Here is an 18,979-nt window from a genome sequence, read left to right on the forward strand (position 1 = left end):
CCCGAAATGTTACTCTAACTCCAGGTCTGCACAGTCAAAGTCCTTGAACTGGTCAGCGAGGAAACCCTTGACGGTGGAAGTCCCTTCATTGTCCTTTTCTGTGTCCAGACATTCACGCAGTTCAGCAATATTCAGCTGAAATGATGACGAAGGCGCCGTGGATGTGCTTTCGCCATTGGATTCCTGAAATTCAACAATAGTAAAGTAGTAAAAACAAAGTTTTTTTCACGGTCAATTTTTTAAATTAAATTACGATCAGTAATTTAAATTAAATCAAAAATGGATCCAATATTAAATATAAATTTTCTTCATATTTGACTCGGTGATATAACTTTCTGGGAAATATCAAATATGCAGTGTAATTCAGAGTCTTTGAACTAATTTTTTTCAATGTAAATTATCACGAAATTTTCGATATATTTCAACTAGGTCTTCAATAGATCACAGTACCTGCCTCTCCGGAAGGGGATCAACGTCGTCCAGTTCCAGATTCAGAGACTCTCCTTGATGACTGAGAAGGTTCATAAAAGCAGACTTGTATCCTGAGCTTGTTTCTGCCGTTTCTGCTATTTCTTGACGAAGAAAATCCTGCGTGGCATGCAATGTTGCGGAAGATTGAGTTGATCTCTTCTCAGGTCGTTGTACTGGTGATACATCTTCAGGTTGACTCCTCTTTCTCGTCTCACTGGGCGGTTCAGAATCGCCACCAGAGAGATCTTCTCTGGTCAGCGACAGTGCAAAGAGCACTTGATCAATCATCTCATCAGTTGGATAAGGAAGCTCTTCGTTTATCACATTGATTGGGGGCAGAATTCCACCGTAGCCCCAGGAAGACTCCATCAGGAAGATCACCGCCACGGCATCCACAAGAGTGACTCTCGTGTGAGCCATGAGTTTGGCGTGTGCCTTCGCGAGACGCTCCAAACTATTCCATAGTCGCATCGTTGTCCTGCCTCTGGCCACATTTTGGTACGTCTGTCGACAGAGTGTATAGTATTCCTTAAGGATTCTCTCGGCGTTCACTTGCATGGTCGGATGAATGTCTCTGATCATGACAAAGTGAGCCTGCAATTTGGTCTTGTCCCACAGCCCATCTTCTTCTTCCTCTTCGACGAAGTCGCGCACCACCCATTTCATGAAGTGTGACGAAATCATGCCATCCCAGTGCGAATCGTACTGATCCTGCATCCGGAAAATAAGATCGAAGCGCGAGAGCAGCGGACTGCTCAGTCCTATTGCCGCCACTTCCAGTTCCTCCAGTGTGTCTCCCTTGGGATTTACCTTCGGATTCATGCCCGCAATTACTGAACAGCGCGTCCGGCGTGTGCAAATCAATCCCGCCTTGGCCAAACTCAGTGTCTGCTGCTCCAGACACTCGTGAATGCTCGCCTTGTCGTTGTTCGACAGCAAATGGAACTCATCAATGCAACACACGCCACCGTCCGCCAGCACCAGAGCGCCCGCCTCGAGATGCCACTTATTGTTCTCCCTAACCGCCGCCGCAGTGAGGCCGGCCTGCGTCGAGCCCACGCCAGTCGTGTAGATCGCTCGCGGTGCCACATCCTTGGCGAATGTGATGAGCTTAGACTTGCCCATGGCCGGATCCCCAACGAGAAGGATGTGCGAATTCTGGCGCACGTGACCAACATTGCCCAGCGGCAGAGTGTCATCGCCGCTGCACAACACCAGACAAATGGCCAGCTTTATGCACTGCAGCCCAAGTGTCTTCGGCGAGAAGGACGACACGATTTTCTCACGCGCCCTCGCCTCACCATCACTCTCCACAATCTCTTGCCACATCAGCTGAGCATACAGCGCCTCGTCCGCAAATTTCCTGCAAATCAAGTGTACTTTCAGACACGTGAGAAAAGCATGCGGTAAAATATAAATAACATGGTAAAGAGGAGATATTAAGTTTTGAAGTGATGCAAAAGCTACGTTAAGAAATTTAAAGAAATGTTAATCTAATTTTAAATCTCCCCATTTCATTAAGTTTTAATATTTGCCTGCTGGAACGCTTCTGATCACTGTACACGCTAATCGCGCGCAGAACCAGCCGCACAATCGGTCTCACGTGCTCCTTCGTGCACAGGAATTGCAGCTGCAGCGCGCCACACACCACCACGCAATCCCCGGGCTCGCAAGACTCCACCATGTCGTCCTCCAGCGTGACGAAGAGTGTCCTCGGCATGCGCGACTCCCCAGAAAGCTCCTGCATCCGGAACTCCTGGTAATCCATGCAGTTCATCTCGTTCGGCTGCGTGAGCTTTGGCTGCATCGTTCCTCGACACCTGTTGGGCCCAAAAGCGTCCGGACAGCGCGTGGGCGCACTGAAGAAGAACGTCCTTGCATACAAGGCATGACACAGAACACTCTTTTTGCACTTTGAGCAGATATATTCTCGCTTGGACTCAATATAAGTCCTGCTCGATAGTCTAATAACATTTCCTGCGAAGAGAGAAAGAGATTCAAGAGAATAATTGGAAAAGATTTATAGGCGCAAATTTCGATTTAGATAATATGCTAATGAGTGTTATTTTGGTTAACCAAGTGAGTTCAAAGGCAGGTGAACTTTACTAAAATGCTTTCAACCAGTCGGCAAACTCAATGTTGTGAAATTGAAAAACTGAATTGAGAAGCAGGACTTTTAGAATAAGGATTTTCTTATATTTCTTTTCCTGTGCAAACCAATGAAGAATCTTTAGAATACATAACATTAAATGTAATTTGTGTATAAGTTTCCTTGCTTAATTCTCGATGGCATATGCATAGAAAGATATTTAAAGATTACTTTCGGAAAATTCGAACTTCACCAAATAGCATGAGCTGATCATGCTTAATGAAAACATTATGTATACATATATCCATTCCTACCGATGAAATTGGAATCGGAGCGGTCATTATTCTGATAACTCGTTTTGGGAACTGTTTTGCCTTCTCTCGCGAATTCCCACAATAAAATTGCCACGAAGTTCCAGAGTTCAGTCTTGCGTAAAAATCCCGTCAGTGAAGATGTTCGTTCTCTTATTCTTGACCTTTTTTGGTTTTCCTTTGGTTTTCGGTGCAATCGTTAAGAATGGCGTCGAGGAAATGTATTACTGGAAAGAAGTGATCTTCGAAGATCTTCCACTGCCTGGTAAAATCAATTATTTCTCCGTCTTTCTCATCGTCTAACATATTTTTTGTCTCTTGCAGAGGACGCTTATATTGGGAAATATCCCTACTATATCCCAAGCAACAACGATCTTATTGAAGTGGAGCATCATGCCGCAAGCGGACTTGTAATTACAATAGTCGGACGTTTTCGTCCTGGAGTTCCATCAGCATTGAATGCGTTCTGCATAGCAGATTATAACAAAGGAACGAGTCCTCATATTTGGGGATTTCCGGACTACGGAAAGAATACACTCAAAGCTTCCTTCTTCAGCGGAAATAATTTAGGCCGAAAGGGAGATAAATATGTATCCGGTTTCTCTTCATTCAATCGGTATGACTATTCGATTCTATCTACTTATCGTGCAACAGTTGATAATCGCTGCAATCGTCTGTTCACCGTCGACACGGGAATTCTTTACTATAGTTCAGGTGTAAGATACTATGTCCAAAATCCAACTCTGCTCGTGTATGAATTGCCATTGAATGGTTGTAAAAGTCGACAATTTCCACTCATTCGACGAGTGGAAATTCCGAATCACGTGTGGAAAGACGCTGCGGGATTTTTCTACATTACACTCGACTATCAATCTAAAGGATCATGCGATGATCTCTTCCTTTACATTTCAAATTTCCAAGATAACAGCATTGTCGTGTATGATTATAAACGTGAAAATTTTTGGACAATCACAGATATTTCAATGAATCCCATAATTGCCGAAGGCAGTATGACGTTAAACAGAACCTTCGACTACACCTTAATTGTTGGCATCATGAATGTAGTCCTCGGCTGGCCAGACAAGGATGGTAATCGTAATGCATATTACACTGTTGGAAGCGGGACGTCAGAATACGTGACCTCTACCAGTTTATTGAAGAAACCTACATCGAAATACACTCCTGACGACTTCAAACTCGTCGGTAACCGAGGATGTAAATCGCAGGCTCTTCACCACATAATAGACTTATCAACTGGAGTAATGTTCTTTGCTGAACAACAGTCTATGCAATTGCGCTGTTGGAACATTCAACATCCGTTAAATCCGGACACAATTGGAGTTGTTTTCGAATCCGAGACTCTTGAGTATATTTCGCATTTATCCATAGACACTGATGGATATCTTTGGTTTCAGTCAGCACAAATCCCCATTGCTTATCTCACGGAAATCCCTCTTGACACCACTAAGATCAACGACAGAGTGTTTCGCGTGAAGGCATCAGAGGTAATCAAAGGAACAGTCTGCGACTCTTCAGGTTATTTCAAGAACGATTAGTTTGTTTCTGTATCAATTTTAGTAAATCACCAATAAAGGAAATTGTACTCTGAAAACTGTTACTATTTTTACTTATTTGAAAATTTTATCATCTATCAGTCTTCGTGGTGACAAGCTTTTGTGCAATTGATAAATATTTTCTACTAAGGAAATGCTATGCAAATAAGATCGTAAAGTTCGAGCTTCTCTGGAAAAAAAATCACCATCAATAATTCCGAAATTATTTACAACGTCTGAAAGTTGGAATTCTCCATTTTCTACATTCCAATAAGAAGAAATCTTGAGAATTCTTTATTTCTTTTCTGACAAACGCACATCAACCATCGTGTCATAATAGATTTTTTTTACATACTATTACATTTCTTTTTTTGGTTTATCTCGAAGCACAAATTATAAATAAAAGAATGATTCCTGCAACCGAACCTCGAGACTCTGACTTTATCTTTTAATTCATTATATAACTATGTATATATAATTTTATCTAAAGTCTGTTCTTCCAATCTTCCTGCCAATCTCGTTGGGAAAGGATCGAGCTCATAAATTTAGATACCTCGCTCCGATATTTCTTTTGCTTTTTTTCGCTTAACAACCCAATAAAAAGAAGTGCCACGGAGTCGAATTCTTCAGTCTCTTCTCAACCATGAAGATGTTCATACGTCTTTTCTGGACAGTGCTCAGTTTTCCTCTAGTTTTCAGTGCAATCGCTAAGAATGGTGTCGAGGAAATGTATTACTGGAAAGAAGTGATCTTCGAAGATCTTCCACTGCCTGGTAAAATCAATTATTTTTCCGTTTTTCTCGTCACCTAACATATTTTTTGTCTCTTGCAGAGGATGCTTATATTGGGAAATATCCCTACTATATCCCAAGCAACAATGTCATACTTCAAGTGGAACATCACGCCGCAAGTGGACTTGTAATTACAGTTGATGGTCGCTTTCGACCTGGAGTTCCATCAGCATTGAATGCTTTTTGCATGGCGGATTATAACAAAGGAACGAGTCCTCATATCTGGGGGTTTCCCGACTATGAAAAGAACACACTCAAAGCTTCCTTCTTCAGCGCCGACAGTTTCGGCCGAAAGGGAGATAAATATTACATTGATTCAAATCCTAATGATTACTCAATTCTGACAATTCATCGTGCAACTGTCGATGATCGCTGTAATCGTCTGTTCACCGTCGACACGGGAATTCTTCGTTACAGCTCAGGTGTAAGATACTATGTCCAAAATCCAACTCTACTTGTGTATGAATTGCCATTGAATGGCTGTAAAAGCAGACAATTTCCACTTATTCGCCGAGTAGAAATTCCTAATCATGTGTGGAAAGATGCATATTCATTTTGGTACATGACACTCGACTATCAATCTAAAGGATCATGCGATGACCTTTTCCTTTACATTGCTAATTACCTCGACAACAGCATTGTTGTGCATGATTACAAACGCGGAAACTTCTGGACAATCACTGATATTTCAATGAATCCCATAATTGCTGAAGCAAGTATGACGTTAAACAGAACCTTCGACTACACCTTAATTCTTGGAATCACAAATGTGGCTCTCGGATGGCCGGATAAAGTTGGAAATCGCAACGCATACTATTCTGTCGGTAGTGGAACCTCAGAATACATGATTTCAACGAATCTTCTAAAGAAACCTACATCGAAATACACTCCTGACGACTTCAAACTCGTCGGTAACCGAGGATGTAAATCGCAGGCTCTTCACCACATAATAGACTTATCAACTGGAGTAATGTTCTTTGCTGAACAACAGTCTATGCAATTGCGCTGTTGGAATATTCAACACCCTTTAAGTCCGGACACAATTGGAGTTGTTTTCGAATCCGAGTCACTTGAGTTCGCTTCACATTTATTCATAGACACTGATGGATATCTTTGGTTTCAGTCAGCACAAATCCCCATTGCTTATCTTACGGAAATCCCTCTTGACACCACTAAGATCAACGACAGAGTGTTTCGCGTGAAGACATCAGAGGCAATCAAAGGAACAGTCTGCGATTCCTCAAGTTATTTCAAGGATGATTATTTAAAATGATGATGATTTGTTAAATTAACTGTAAAATGACTATTTCTTCGTAAAGAATTCGTGACTCTCATTAATTTCCTATCTGGTTATTTCTATCTATATTGCTTCTACTGTAGGCATTGTGAAAAAGTTCAGGTCGTAAATTTAGTCAACTCGTTTAGAAAAATCTTCAGCTTTTATTCATGTGACAACGCAATAAAAAGATATGTCGCTGAGACGAATCCTATAGTCTGGTGTATACAAGAGTGTCAAAAATGCAATACTAATAATAGATACTAAAATTATATGATAATAAAAAGTCTAGAACAAATAATTCTAAAATTACTAAAATCTGAAAACAATGCTTCATTCTTAATTGAACTTATGGTTATTATAAGTTCAATACTATGTTGTAATTTTAACTCTATTGAGCATACAATAATAAAAATTTAATGCAGATTTCATTGCGAAATTAATGGTCAGCCTATTGATCAGAATTTTATACTTTTCTCCAATTGTTATTGACCGCATTTCCCGCTGTATTTTCTCCTTGGCCAAAATGAAAGCATTTTGTGCAACAACAACAACAACAAAAAAATCGATGAGCCTGCGCAAAGACGCTCTTCTGCACAATATTCCTCACCACGAAATCAAACCAAACACATAATAGTAATTGTGCCACGAGGGGGGACACACATTTCACTTGGGGCTTTGTCTATTGATTTTTCGCCCCACGGAAGCTCTATTACGCAATTTTCAACTGGCGATGTTTGGATCACTTTTGTAAGAACAGCTGCCGACTGAGTGACACGGATTTAGAGGAGATTTTTCTATATACCTGGAACGTGGCATTACTGTGCGAGAGGCAGTGAGATTTTGTGCTTTTGATAGAGACATTTTCCTCCCCTTGTGAAATTATGGGCGAGCAAAGAGTGTTTTTCGTGTGTTTTGCCGTGCTCACGATTCTCGTGAAGCACTCCACACCAGCGACAATATGGAAGGAGGGAATCACGCCAAAGCCCGCGGAGGATGTGAATGAAGATGTTCTGGAATTGGCACATCTCAAGAGTTTGACATCTCACGGTGAGGCGAGAGACTTCCCGAGTCTGGAGCAGCAACTCAACGCCTTGGAGGACACCAATGACCATCGAGGACAGCCCGAGGAGGCTACAGGCAACGACATCCCCAATGATGTGACACCACCCGACGAGGACAAGGGCCTGGAGTACGAGAGTGACATAAAACCCTTGCTGAAGAACAGCCATGGCCAATACTCGGCCTTCGATATGGCGCAATATGTCTTCTGGACGGGAGACGAGGCCGGAGTGGCCAGAGCCATTGAGGAGCTCATCCACGAGAATCTCATCAGTCGCGAGAAAGCCATCAAGTTGCTCAGTGAGATCAAGATGGAGATCGAGTACCTGCAGAAGGCCTACGGGTCACGAGGACTCACGCACGCCCCCACTCCCACCACCACATCCACGCCCATCCCACCCACCGCCGGCAGTGAGTCCAAGTCTGAGTTTCTCAGCCGGCTGCGCGGCATGGCCACGAGTGGACAGTACGGGAACATCCTGGAGAGCAACGCCGTGGATTACGACGAGGCCGCGGGCAGACTGCGTCTGGCGGACTTCCTCTACGCCGAGTATTCACTGGAGGAGATCATCTACCAGTTGGCCAAGGTGATGTTCTCGCAATCCCTGACCAAGGGCTCCGAGCACGCCCACATAGCTCTGCAGCGTCTCACGGAATTCCTCGAGTCCGAGGGCAATTACGGTCGCATATCGCCGAGTCTGCAGAAGAAGGTGCTCGACGTGCTCCTGGCCGCGCTCTCAGACACCCTGGCGGACGTGCAGAATGGTCAGCAGCATGCTGTCCACAAGGAGCAGCCACACAAGTAAATGAACCAAAGTTCCTTCACAGATAGAAGACCTTTTTTCGTCACCTCTGTCAGCAATTGTTGACGCGGTAAAATTGATGTTCCACATTTTGGTCTGAATATAGAGAAGATCTACAACGATTTTTCATTCAAATTCTAATGCGCAAAAGGCCTAGCATAACTATAAATCCAGCGATGCTACTTTACATTGGGTACACTGCAATAACACCTATTATTAAGCTTAATTATTAATAGTCATCCAACTTTCTTTGAAATCTACCACAAGAAAGAGAAGACAGAAAGAATACGCTTTTATTCGTATTATAAAGAACTTAAAGAAGTTGAAATCGATTTTAGACACTTGTTTATTTATGGAAAACGAGGCACATTGACAAAACCGTAAACCATATAAGATGTCTAGGAAATAATAAAGATTAAACACACAAATAAGCAGGTGTTTTAGGAGAGCACATATAAGAGCAAGTTTTAAATGTAAATTTGTGTTTGAATAATATAAAAAATGCCTAGGAATTTCATTATTTTCAAATTTGAACGAAAATGTCTAACAAAAAAAAGACAAAACATTACAAAATAATCTCAATGAAAACGATACATCAGAAAAATACAAGAAAATCTCAATTTTACCACTGATCATCGCCTTATCTTCACAAACCGATGCTTAAGCAATAAAATATTCTCATATCACATAAATAAATGTTTAATCACCTTTTGCATGACCAAGAAAATAATCGGTGCGACAATTGCTGAAGAATGTGACGATATATCATTTTAGATAAAATGCTATTTTAGGCAAGAAAGGCACGCATTCAAAAAGTTTTACCATTTCTTTGGGTGTTCTTTCCATCATTTTCGCTGACAAGTGGAAAATATAAATGTAATCAAGAAACCCAAAATATAAGTTATAATCGTCAGAGTTTTTCTATATATGTATGTGTATATATATAGAATGTGTATGTATTTTAGAGAGCAGAAAAGATAAATCAAATTGATCCAACTTATCTCGTCCATTTCAATATTTACAAAACACAGTGAAGGATTAGTGAACGTTTCTGTCTTGCATCGAGAAGAAATGAACTTTATTGCATCATTTTCCAAAGCTTGATTGAGAGAAGAATTATATATACACTATATATGTATGTAGTGCTAGAGAATTCTCCGTCAGGTGAAAAAAAAGGTCATGACGAACTATTGTTGAGCATGATCGATTTGGATTGTGAATGGATGTCAAAGTGGAGTAGAGACAAGAAGACACACAAAAAGTAGTGTAAGAGTGGAGAAACAAGTAAATTATATCACATGGTATTGCAATATTAGAAGTGAAAACAATATAGTGTTAACAGAACATGAATGTAAAACAATGCAATGACAATTAAATGACGATAATAAAGAGATAGAACATACAAATATTGACATTATTAAGTGGGATTGCACTGCCTTTCGTGACTTCTCAATTATTTCTCATGGCACAGCCATTATTCCGCTGGTAATCCTATCAAAGAGTGCCACAAATACCCTATAATGCTCAATATTCTGACTGTAATCAATAATATGGGCTCTGCTCTTGCTCTCTGCCACTCTCTATGTGAAGCCGGCAGAAACACAAATACGCGAATTAATATCTTAAGAAGCTTTTATTGATATCCCAGCCTCATTTTTCAAGCACTCACTCTCCTCCTCTCATTTCCTGTCATTCTGGAGACAGAGCAACATATAATTTACGCGCCATTTCACTTTCTGTCCTTGTATCCAATGCGACTCCATGGATATACATACAGTTGCTGCCTATGAAATAGGGTACGTAAGATATTAAGGGAAAAATCTCATGGTTACATTTGATTAAAAAGTGTTTTGACCAAAAGCCACACAATGCAGTTCAACGAAACTATTCATTTCTCGGAGTTTGATTTACCACCACTACAAAAGTCTCAAACGAAAAGCGCTTAAAATGTGCTTTATTTCATTAACAAGCACTGTACAACATTATGTAGTCAAGCGCTCAGGCGAAGGATCAATTTTCACAGAGGAGCGATAACAATGTTCTGTAATTGATATTCTAATGTGTCGTTTGCGTCTGAATTCATCGCTATCGAAGCGAAAGGGTTCAATTTGTGGTTCATCCACTGTAAACAAGGCACTGAATAGCACGGGTTTGTCCTCTAAATTCTCTCGCATTTCTAAACATGAATATTACAATTTCTCAGTGTTCAAAAATAAAGTCTTATCTCAATGTCTCTAATTGATTGCTTTCTCTCCGACATTCATAAAACATTTCATTTTCCAATGAGTGCGTATTCGTGAATGACATAGCGAAAAGATATTCCTCTTCCTTTTTCCAGTTCATCAATCATTTGATAAACCACCACACGAAGCGTGTCATTTCCAAATACAATCCAAACATTGTAGAGTCGCACTGTGAAACATGTTCTTGAAGAGCTTTCGCACACTCAATATATTCCTCGTGATTTTCTGTGTGTGTCCTTTTCACGTCAAAAAGTGCAAAAATTACTACGTTATTCGTCAATGTTGGCGTCACATTGCCAATATTCTCATTCAAATCTGCATATTTTCTTCTGCCACCTGTATTTGTGCGTATTTTGGCTACTTCAACACAGAGGATTTCCACACAACATGGAATACAGCGAAAATATCGAAATTTATCAGCTTGGCAGCTCCTTTTCTAATCACTGAAATAAGTCTTCTCGCTACATGCATAACCGCTGTTCAGCATGCGAACCTTTTTCGCAAAATTGACGGAATAGAGAAGCATTTACTCGAGCATTGTGGCATTCAAACTAACTTCGATGGCCTATACAGACAATCCTCTCTTGAGATTGCCTACGCACTCCTTAATCCATTCATTTTGCTCCTCGCCAAGCTGAATGAAATTCCCCACTATTCTCCCTATCAAATATGCCTGCATCTATTACTCACGATAATAGACTTTGACTATCTCTTGATAATGTGTCATTTTTCCTACACCAATCGCAGTTTAAAGGCCTTTTACAGATCCATTCGAATAACTCTTATTGCTAAACATAAAATTTTACCGGATAATGAGTATTCAAAGATACTTAGATCGCTCAATTTCTTCTGCAGAAATATGTTGGATATTCAGAAAATAATTAATAATAGTCTCGGAAGCTTCTTAACTATTAATATTGCATACGATTTCTTTTACTTCACATTCCAAATCTATCTGTACTTTAGATCTCTCGATTCGTGTGATGAGAAGTGTTTAATTTTTGAAATCATTGAAATATGCAGTAAACTCTTCAAAGTGATTTACTTTACTGAACAAGTCATGAGATACTACAGAGAGGTAAGTTAACTTGATCATTAGTGTGTCATAACATTTACAAATACACGAAATACTAGAAAATACTAGAAATTCTTATTCGTGAACAAAATTGACTGAGGAAAAGTACAAGTTTAATCCATAATGTAAAGATTTTGGATTTGAATGACTACCGGAACATTGAATTTATCGAAATTGAGGAAGTATTAATCTAATCATTGAATCTAATCTATATAAAACATTTCATTACCAAATGGACAAGAGCACAATTCTCACCAATTTGGTATTCTCGCGCAAGCCACAAATGCGAGATGTTCCTCGAAAAGTTACACATTTTAAGTTTCTTCTACGCTTTTTGCAGTCTTTGTCCATATGTTGTGAAAAAGTGTAAAAATGACTTTGTTGTCCAACAAAATTTTGCTACCATTTTCAATATTATTTTGCAATCAGTGGTATTCATCGTCGGATCGACTTTTGTTGCTTACAATGCATTTTTCATTCAAGAAGACTTCATGGACAATTGGGATGTTATAAAAACATCTGGTTTTATCATCCATGCATTTCCTATTTTTATCACTGAATTTCATCTTTGGTTCGTTCTCTTCACTTGTCGTGATCATACGACAATTTTTCGCAAAATTGACACTTTGGAAAAAGAATTAAATGTTAGATGTAATATTTATTTCCCCTTCAAGGGAGTTTCGCGACAAACATGGATAGAAATAGTCTGTGCTTGTTTAAATTCCATAATAATTTACTTGGCCAAATTACGAACTGTCTACACAACTAATATGCTTATCATATTATTTAGTGGAATTCTGGTGATGGTTGACTTTTGCTATATTGGAGTTATGTCTTATTTCTCACACTTGAGTCGCAGTCTAACGTCAATGATCAAAACTATTCGAGTGTCTCTTCAGCAAAATGAGACAATGCTCTCCATCAAAGAATATGAGAAAGTGTGCAGAAACCTTGAAAATTTATTCATGGATTACGGAGAGATTAAGATATTGATTGACAAAATATTTGGCACCGTATTCAGTATAGATTTCATTTATGATTTCTGTGTTTTCACCATTTCATGCTACCTTTATGTGACACTGAGTGAGTCTTGCAATAGTGTTTGCCTAACATTAGACAGTGTTGTTATCAGTGGAAAACTCATCAAGATTTTCTATTTCACTGCACAACTTGAAAAATGTCACACAGAGGTAAGAATAGCCAGAAATTTCACATATTTATTTGAATATCCGTCAGACGGTCGAAAAGTTGTCAGACTAACGTCAAACTTACTAATCACCAATATTAAATGATCTAAAATGATTAATTCCGATTGTATCGCCCACCATTTCCTTCTTCATTCATATTACATTTCAATTTGATAATGAACTCATATCCATTACCAAGAACAACACTCTCAAGCAATCCAACAAAGAGAGATGTTCCTCAAAAGTTACCGAATATTAAGTTTTTTATTTGCCTTTTGCTGTAATTCTCCGTTTCACGTGAAAAAGTGCAATAACAACAATTATGTTGTCCATCAAACGTGGCTCCATTACTTTAATATCATACAACAATTGGCAACATTTGTTGTTGGAACATGGATTTGCGCCATTTACGGATACTACAAACTTGATGATTTCAAAAGTGATTGGAATACTGTTAAAACCTCAGCTTTCGTACTACATTTCGCTCCTGTTATCATCACAGAAATCAACATGTATTTTGTTTTGTTTCTGGGACGAGATCATGCAATGCTTTTCCGCAAGATTGACAGTCTTGAGAAAGATCTCTTTGCGCATTTCAACATTTCAATCAACTTTGAGAGTATTTGCAAGCAAACATGGCATGAAATAACCATTGCCGGACTCTATGTCAATGTTCTGCTCTTTGTCAAGCTGAGAGACGTCTATTCAGCTTCTGTATACGTGATTTTCTTCAATTTTATTCTTGCCGTTGTGGATTTAATGTACATTTTCTTGATGAGTCACTTTTCACACTTGACCCGAAGTCTCACCATCATAGTAAAAACACTAAGAATCAGTCTCCAACAGAAAGGATTTTTGCAAGTGAAAGAATACGAAAAATTGCTGAAGAATATGGAGAATTTCTTCAATAAATACGCAACTATTAAGAAACTCTTTGACAAAATATTCGGAAGTGTCTTCAGCATGGATGTATTATATGAATTCTTCGTGCTCACATTTTCATGCTATTTATACGTGAGCCTGAGTGACAATTGCAACAGTATATGTTTCACCCTCGAAGTCACTCTAATTTGCGCTAAACTCATAAAGATCCTCTATTTTACCACACAAGTGGAGAAGTGCTACACAGAGGTAAGATAAATGTTAAATTCTGTCACATGAAAAAGTATAACAAACGAAAACACCAAAAAGAAAGCCAATTAAGTGGTTAGAGAAATAATTAATAACCCATAATACACATAATTATAATCACGAAACATCTCTCAATATAATCATTCGTGACACTCACACTCATGTGAGAGGTCACAAAATGTTCCTTCAAACGTTCTACAAATTCAGCTATTTCCTCGCCTTGTGCTGTGTCTGTCCGTTCATCGTGAAGAAGTACAAAAATGAATATACAGTGATTCGAAGTCGTGTTCATCTTATCAATTTCCTATTTCAAAGCACTTCTTTCTTTGCTGCAACGTGCATTTGTGCCATTTATGGATTTTTCGTGCAGGATGATTTCAAAGACAATTGGGACACCATCAAAACCTCCGGATTCATTGTGCATGCAGCACCAGTTGTGATTTCCGAAATGAATCTCCTCGTGATTCTCCTCACAGGTCGTGAGCATGCAATAATTTATCGGAAAATCCACTGTCTTGAGAAGAATCTCCTCAAGCGTTGCAACATTACTGCTGACCTTTCGGACTCAAGCAGTAAACTACTGTTTGAAATTCTTGTGTCTGCATTTTACGCCATAATCTTGCTATTTGTGAAAGTCCGAAATGTCTATACGAGTTCAGAGTACATTATTATCTTTAACATCACACTCGCTATGATTGACTTAAGTTATATTCTACTTATGTGTCAGTTTTCATTTCTGACCAGAAGCTTGAGAGCCTACATTAGTGCTGTACGTGTCTTCATAGTCGATACACATCCGGTTTTGGCAAGGGAGAAATTCGAGAGGAATTTCAGTCATTTAAAAGAATTCTATAACCAATACATGGACATTAAGCGATTTATGGACAAAACTTATGGCAAAATCTTCAGTATTGACGTCACGTATGACTTCTTCGTGCTCACATTTTCCTGCTATCTCTACCTAAGACTGTACAACACCTGCAATGGCATTTGCCTAACGCTAAACGCAATTATCATTTGCGGGAAGATAATCAAAATCATTTATTTCACTGCACAAGTCGAGAAATGCTACACAGAGGTGAGAAGTGATAGATAACAGGTGTCACAGTGACAGGAAATTGAGTAACTACTTTCAAACTATAAAAGAAAAACGCCCCCCTGAACTTTTCCAATATAACCGACAATCCAATTGAAATAACTCTTTTTTTCTTCCTCTATATTTCAGCTGGAGAAATTGCAGCAAGTTGTGGTGAGGACGAGCACAGAAAGTTCTTCGGCAATTTTGCAAACTTTCCTTCACACACGGAACAAAAAGTACTTCACAGCTGCCGGCTTCTTCGACATCAACTATGCATTGGTGTACCAATTCCTCACCACATGCTTCACCTACATGGTGATACTTTTTCAATTTGAACTGGCCGGCTAAATAAATAGCTTCACTGACGTGTTCTTCAATAAATTATTTTAATTAATTGAAACTCTGGCCTAATTGTGTTACTTCCGCACCAGTTTTTCTCGTCAGTCAACAGTGTGACAATGGAAAAGTTCCTCTCATCATTCAAATGGATAAACTTTTGGCTCTTCATTGGCAACATTTGTCCTTTTCTCACCACCCAGAAAGATGGCAAATGGATTGTGTCGCAGAGAAAGGCGCATTTTTGGGTGATTTTCTTCATCAATTTCATCATTTACAGTGTGCATTTTATCTCTGGCTGTTTTGGCTACATATTAATGGCCCTGATCATGAAGGAAATGAATGTCCAAACGACGCTGACATTCATCAGTCTCGCAACGCCTGTTATTATCTATGAAGCAAACATATTGGCGGTATTCGTGAAAGGTGAAGAACAGGCAGAAGTGTTTCGAACCCTTGGCAAATTCGAAGAGAGACTCAAGAAAAGCCTCGACATAACAGTGAACTTCAGGTCCTGGAAACGTAGAATGTACTGCGAATGGTTCATCACATGCATCTACTGGATCGTCGTGTCCGCACTCAAGGGACAGTATTACTATTACGACAACACCTGGGTGTTCATCTATCACATCAACCTAGCCATCATCGATCTCACATTCCTCCTCATCGTCTGCCACATTCGCTCAACCGTCAGATGCTTGAGGGTCTTTCAGAGGCATCTCATAGAGGCTTCCAGGACAATCAGGGAAGAGAAGAGGCTGAGAACACTAGTGACTCTCTCCCGAGAACTGATTGAGGTGAAGAAGGCAGTGGATAAGACCTTTGGTCCACTCCTGGTCATCAATATTGCCTATGATTTCGTCGCTTTCGTCTTTCAACTCTACTTCTACTTCCACTTCTTGGTCTTCAGGCTATTTGACCTTCAATTGGCCAAAGATTTCTGGCCTCACGTCGCGCAAATCATCAAATTCTCCGGATTAACCTACAAAGCAGTGGCGTTCGTTACGGAAATGGAAGCTTTTTACAGAGAAGTAAGTAAATATGCCAGAAATACTTTAAATTAATTTCTCATGGAAAATTTGTGTTCAACGTCAAGATAGGAAAATGGGGAAAATGTTACTTAATGTCTTGATACAACTTTGCATTTTGGTACCGGAATTATTCCAGGTGCAGGAGCTGAAAGACATCCTGCGGAAGACATCAACCTTCCCACAAGATTTCTTCTACCAGAATCTGCACGAGAGGGACTCTCAATACTTCACGGCTGCCCAACTGTTCGACCTCAACTACGCTCTCGTGAACAACTTCTTTGCCGGCTGCATCACGTACATCATAATAATGTTCCAGCTGGAAATGTACTAAATATGAAGCTCACCTTTCACCTGGATGAGTTTCCCTATGTGCTCGAGGTTGGGAAAAGTCGTGGAGAAGTGTGTGTCCGCGGACGCGGGCAAATTGTGGAGTGTCACAGAGCAGGAGTCCCTTAAAACGTCGGAATCCACCAGGAAGGGATCATGATGCAGAATCTGCTGCTGCACTCTCGTGAGGCTGGCATTCCACTTTCTGCGCTCCTCCCAGGCGTCCTCCTGGAGGCGCTTGAACAGCTCCGGCGCCTCGTGCTGCAGATGGTACATGCTGGACGGGAAAAATGGGCGGAAAATCAAATTGAGGTTACGTTTCAGTGCATTTCCCAACTCACTCCACGAAGATTGTGTAGGAACCCTCGCTTAAATCCGACGCCAGCATGCTTCCGATGTCTCCCTCATAGTGTCTCATCAGGTAATTATCATAAAGCTCCATTTTCACTCGCTTTTACCTACTTTACACTGAGTTTTCCTCGGGAAAATGCAATGAAAACAAATCGCGCACTTTCTTCACTGAGCGATAAACTCACCACACTCTGGATACGCAAATTCACCACCAAGTACACTGCCAAAAATGATGGAATATCACCCCGGCAGCAAAAGTGTGGGAAAAATGGATGGAATTTTGCATGAATATTTTGTAGCAGTGCATCGTGTTGTCAGTTTGTTTTATCAATGCGTGTCCACTCTTTGTTTTCTATTCTTGCCTGCACGAGAAAATGTGAATTTATCCGCGAATTCTGTGTGTCTGAGAAATGTGTGTGAAGCCCTGAAGATGACAGCCGAGCCGCGCCGCGTGTACGACGCCTTCCTGGCACAGCAGCTGAACATCCTCCACGGTGCCGTTCTGAGTAGTGGCAAGGTCACTGAGCAGGAGCTGCTGGAGGCCTACCGAAAGTACCAGGACGACGGGGAAATCCTTGTGCCGCCAGAGGACAACGAGCGCCAAAATCAACGCGTGCGACTCCTCTTCGGCTCGGCCATTCTGCTGTTTGTCCTAATCGCCACGCCACTGATCTGCATCGTCCTGGAGCGCGCCGTCAGCACGCGATGCCTCCTGCCCAACAACTACATGGTGTGGGAAGCCACGCGACCCGTGTCCGATTGCGACTTCTGCCGCGGCGTCCACGCGCCGCTGATCTTTGGCAATTTGTCACAGGAGGAGTTCCAGCCGTACGCGTACACCTCGCGGCCCGTCATCCTGAAGGGCGCCATCGCGCACTGGCCGGCCACCACTCAGCTCAACTACACCTTCCTGCGTGACCTGTACGCCAAGATCCCGGGCGCCTTGGATAGCGTGCCCAGTGACTGTCAATTCCTCCACTTCAAGTCCAACTTCCTCACGCTGCGCGACGTCTTCTCCATGTCGCAGAGCCGCGCGGAGTTTCGCCAGGGCGAAGTGCCCTGGTACGTCGGATGGTGAGTATTCTGCCCTCTTGCGTGACGGCTACATTGTCACTCATCCTATGGCCACTCTTGCAGGAGCAATTGCCATCCGCGCGTGCTGAGTGAACTGCGCAAGCTATATCCGCGGCCGCACTTCCTGCCCGACGACGCCGAGATGCCCAACACGGACTTCATCTTTCTGGGCTACGAGCAGGGCGCCGTGATGCACCTGGACTACATCCCGCGCCTCATGTGGCAGGCACAGGTGCGCGGGAACAAGAGCTGGGTGCTGGCGCCCACGCCAGAGTGTGACTCACAGTGCAAGAGCTTCTCCTTCTACGTGGAGCCCGGAGACGCTGGTAAGTGTGTGCATGCCCAAGATCGCTGAATCCCTTCTCTAACCATCTCCCTTTGCAGTGCTCGTGGACACGCGCCTCTGGTACCACGGAACGTACGTGCCGAAGGGGGAATTCTCCCTGACGATCCAGTCAGAGTACGGCTAGGCTTCCGCCGGTGCGCGCGCGCGCGCCTAAAACCAGTGCCATGATGGATCAGCCCAAAGAGATTACAATGCCATTGACTCCAAAGTAGCTAGAAGACAGGCAGATGTGTGTCCAAATTGTACATTTTATCGATTTTAACCATTTTACCATCCCAATAGAGAGAGTAATTTAACTAGTCATGTAATTAACTCACCCAAATTTATCATGTCTTCGATGATGAGATTGCGTATTAATAAATTGCAAATTGAGAAACAATGTACTTATGTGTTTTTGAACCCAAGGAAAGAAACCTGAAATTTTTCATACACAAAATTACCCAT

At 41.2% G+C, this 18,979-nt stretch overlaps 3 protein-coding genes across 3 annotated transcripts; 2 read left to right on the top strand and 1 right to left on the bottom strand.

Annotated features, from left to right (window-relative positions):
• Position 1: 1 nt before the first annotated feature.
• On the bottom strand, positions 2-17,306 carry LOC132265929 (DNA helicase MCM9-like). Its single transcript, XM_059766728.1, has 5 exons — positions 17,106-17,306; positions 16,782-17,041; positions 2,007-2,448; positions 451-1,834; positions 2-183 (listed from the first exon to the last, which is right to left on the bottom strand). The coding sequence occupies exons 1-5, from the start codon at positions 17,204-17,206 to the stop codon at positions 10-12; spliced, it is 2,361 nt and encodes a 786-aa protein (XP_059622711.1). The 5' UTR covers positions 17,207-17,306; the 3' UTR covers positions 2-9.
• LOC132255708 (uncharacterized) lies at positions 7,124-9,762 on the top strand. The gene has a single exon (XM_059751830.1). It carries the CDS (start codon positions 7,376-7,378, stop codon positions 8,357-8,359), a length of 984 nt encoding a protein of 327 aa, XP_059607813.1. The 5' UTR covers positions 7,124-7,375; the 3' UTR covers positions 8,360-9,762.
• Positions 17,307-17,421: 115 nt separating the features above from the next.
• LOC132266000 (uncharacterized) lies at positions 17,422-18,918 on the top strand. The gene is made up of 3 exons (XM_059766821.1): positions 17,422-18,189; positions 18,253-18,515; positions 18,574-18,918. The coding sequence occupies exons 1-3, from the start codon at positions 17,546-17,548 to the stop codon at positions 18,657-18,659; spliced, it is 993 nt and encodes a 330-aa protein (XP_059622804.1). The 5' UTR covers positions 17,422-17,545; the 3' UTR covers positions 18,660-18,918.
• The last annotated feature ends 61 nt before the right edge of the window (positions 18,919-18,979 follow it).

The sequence above is a fragment of the Phlebotomus argentipes genome, unplaced genomic scaffold (genome assembly GCF_947086385.1).
Source record: "Phlebotomus argentipes unplaced genomic scaffold, Phlebotomus argentipes genome assembly contig_5, whole genome shotgun sequence".
Taxonomy (NCBI): domain Eukaryota; kingdom Metazoa; phylum Arthropoda; class Insecta; order Diptera; family Psychodidae; genus Phlebotomus; species Phlebotomus argentipes.

Excerpts from the sequence above, each read along its gene's own strand:
- LOC132255708 (XM_059751830.1), top strand. The coding sequence starts at position 7,376 with ATGGGCGAGCAAAGAGTGTTTTTCGTGTGTTTTGCCGTGCTCACGATT.
- LOC132265929 (XM_059766728.1), bottom strand. The coding sequence starts at position 17,206 with ATGGAGCTTTATGATAATTACCTGATGAGACACTATGAGGGAGACATC. Across the intron at positions 2,449-16,781 it reads GAAACTCATCCAGGTGAAAG|GAAATGTTATTAGACTATCG; the intron begins GTGAGCTTCATA and ends CTCTCTTCGCAG. Across the intron at positions 184-450 it reads ATCCCCTTCCGGAGAGGCAG|GAATCCAATGGCGAAAGCAC; the intron begins GTACTGTGATCT and ends GTTGAATTTCAG.
- LOC132266000 (XM_059766821.1), top strand. The coding sequence starts at position 17,546 with ATGACAGCCGAGCCGCGCCGCGTGTACGACGCCTTCCTGGCACAGCAG. Across the intron at positions 18,190-18,252 it reads GTGCCCTGGTACGTCGGATG|GAGCAATTGCCATCCGCGCG; the intron begins GTGAGTATTCTG and ends CCACTCTTGCAG. Across the intron at positions 18,516-18,573 it reads CGTGGAGCCCGGAGACGCTG|TGCTCGTGGACACGCGCCTC; the intron begins GTAAGTGTGTGC and ends CTCCCTTTGCAG.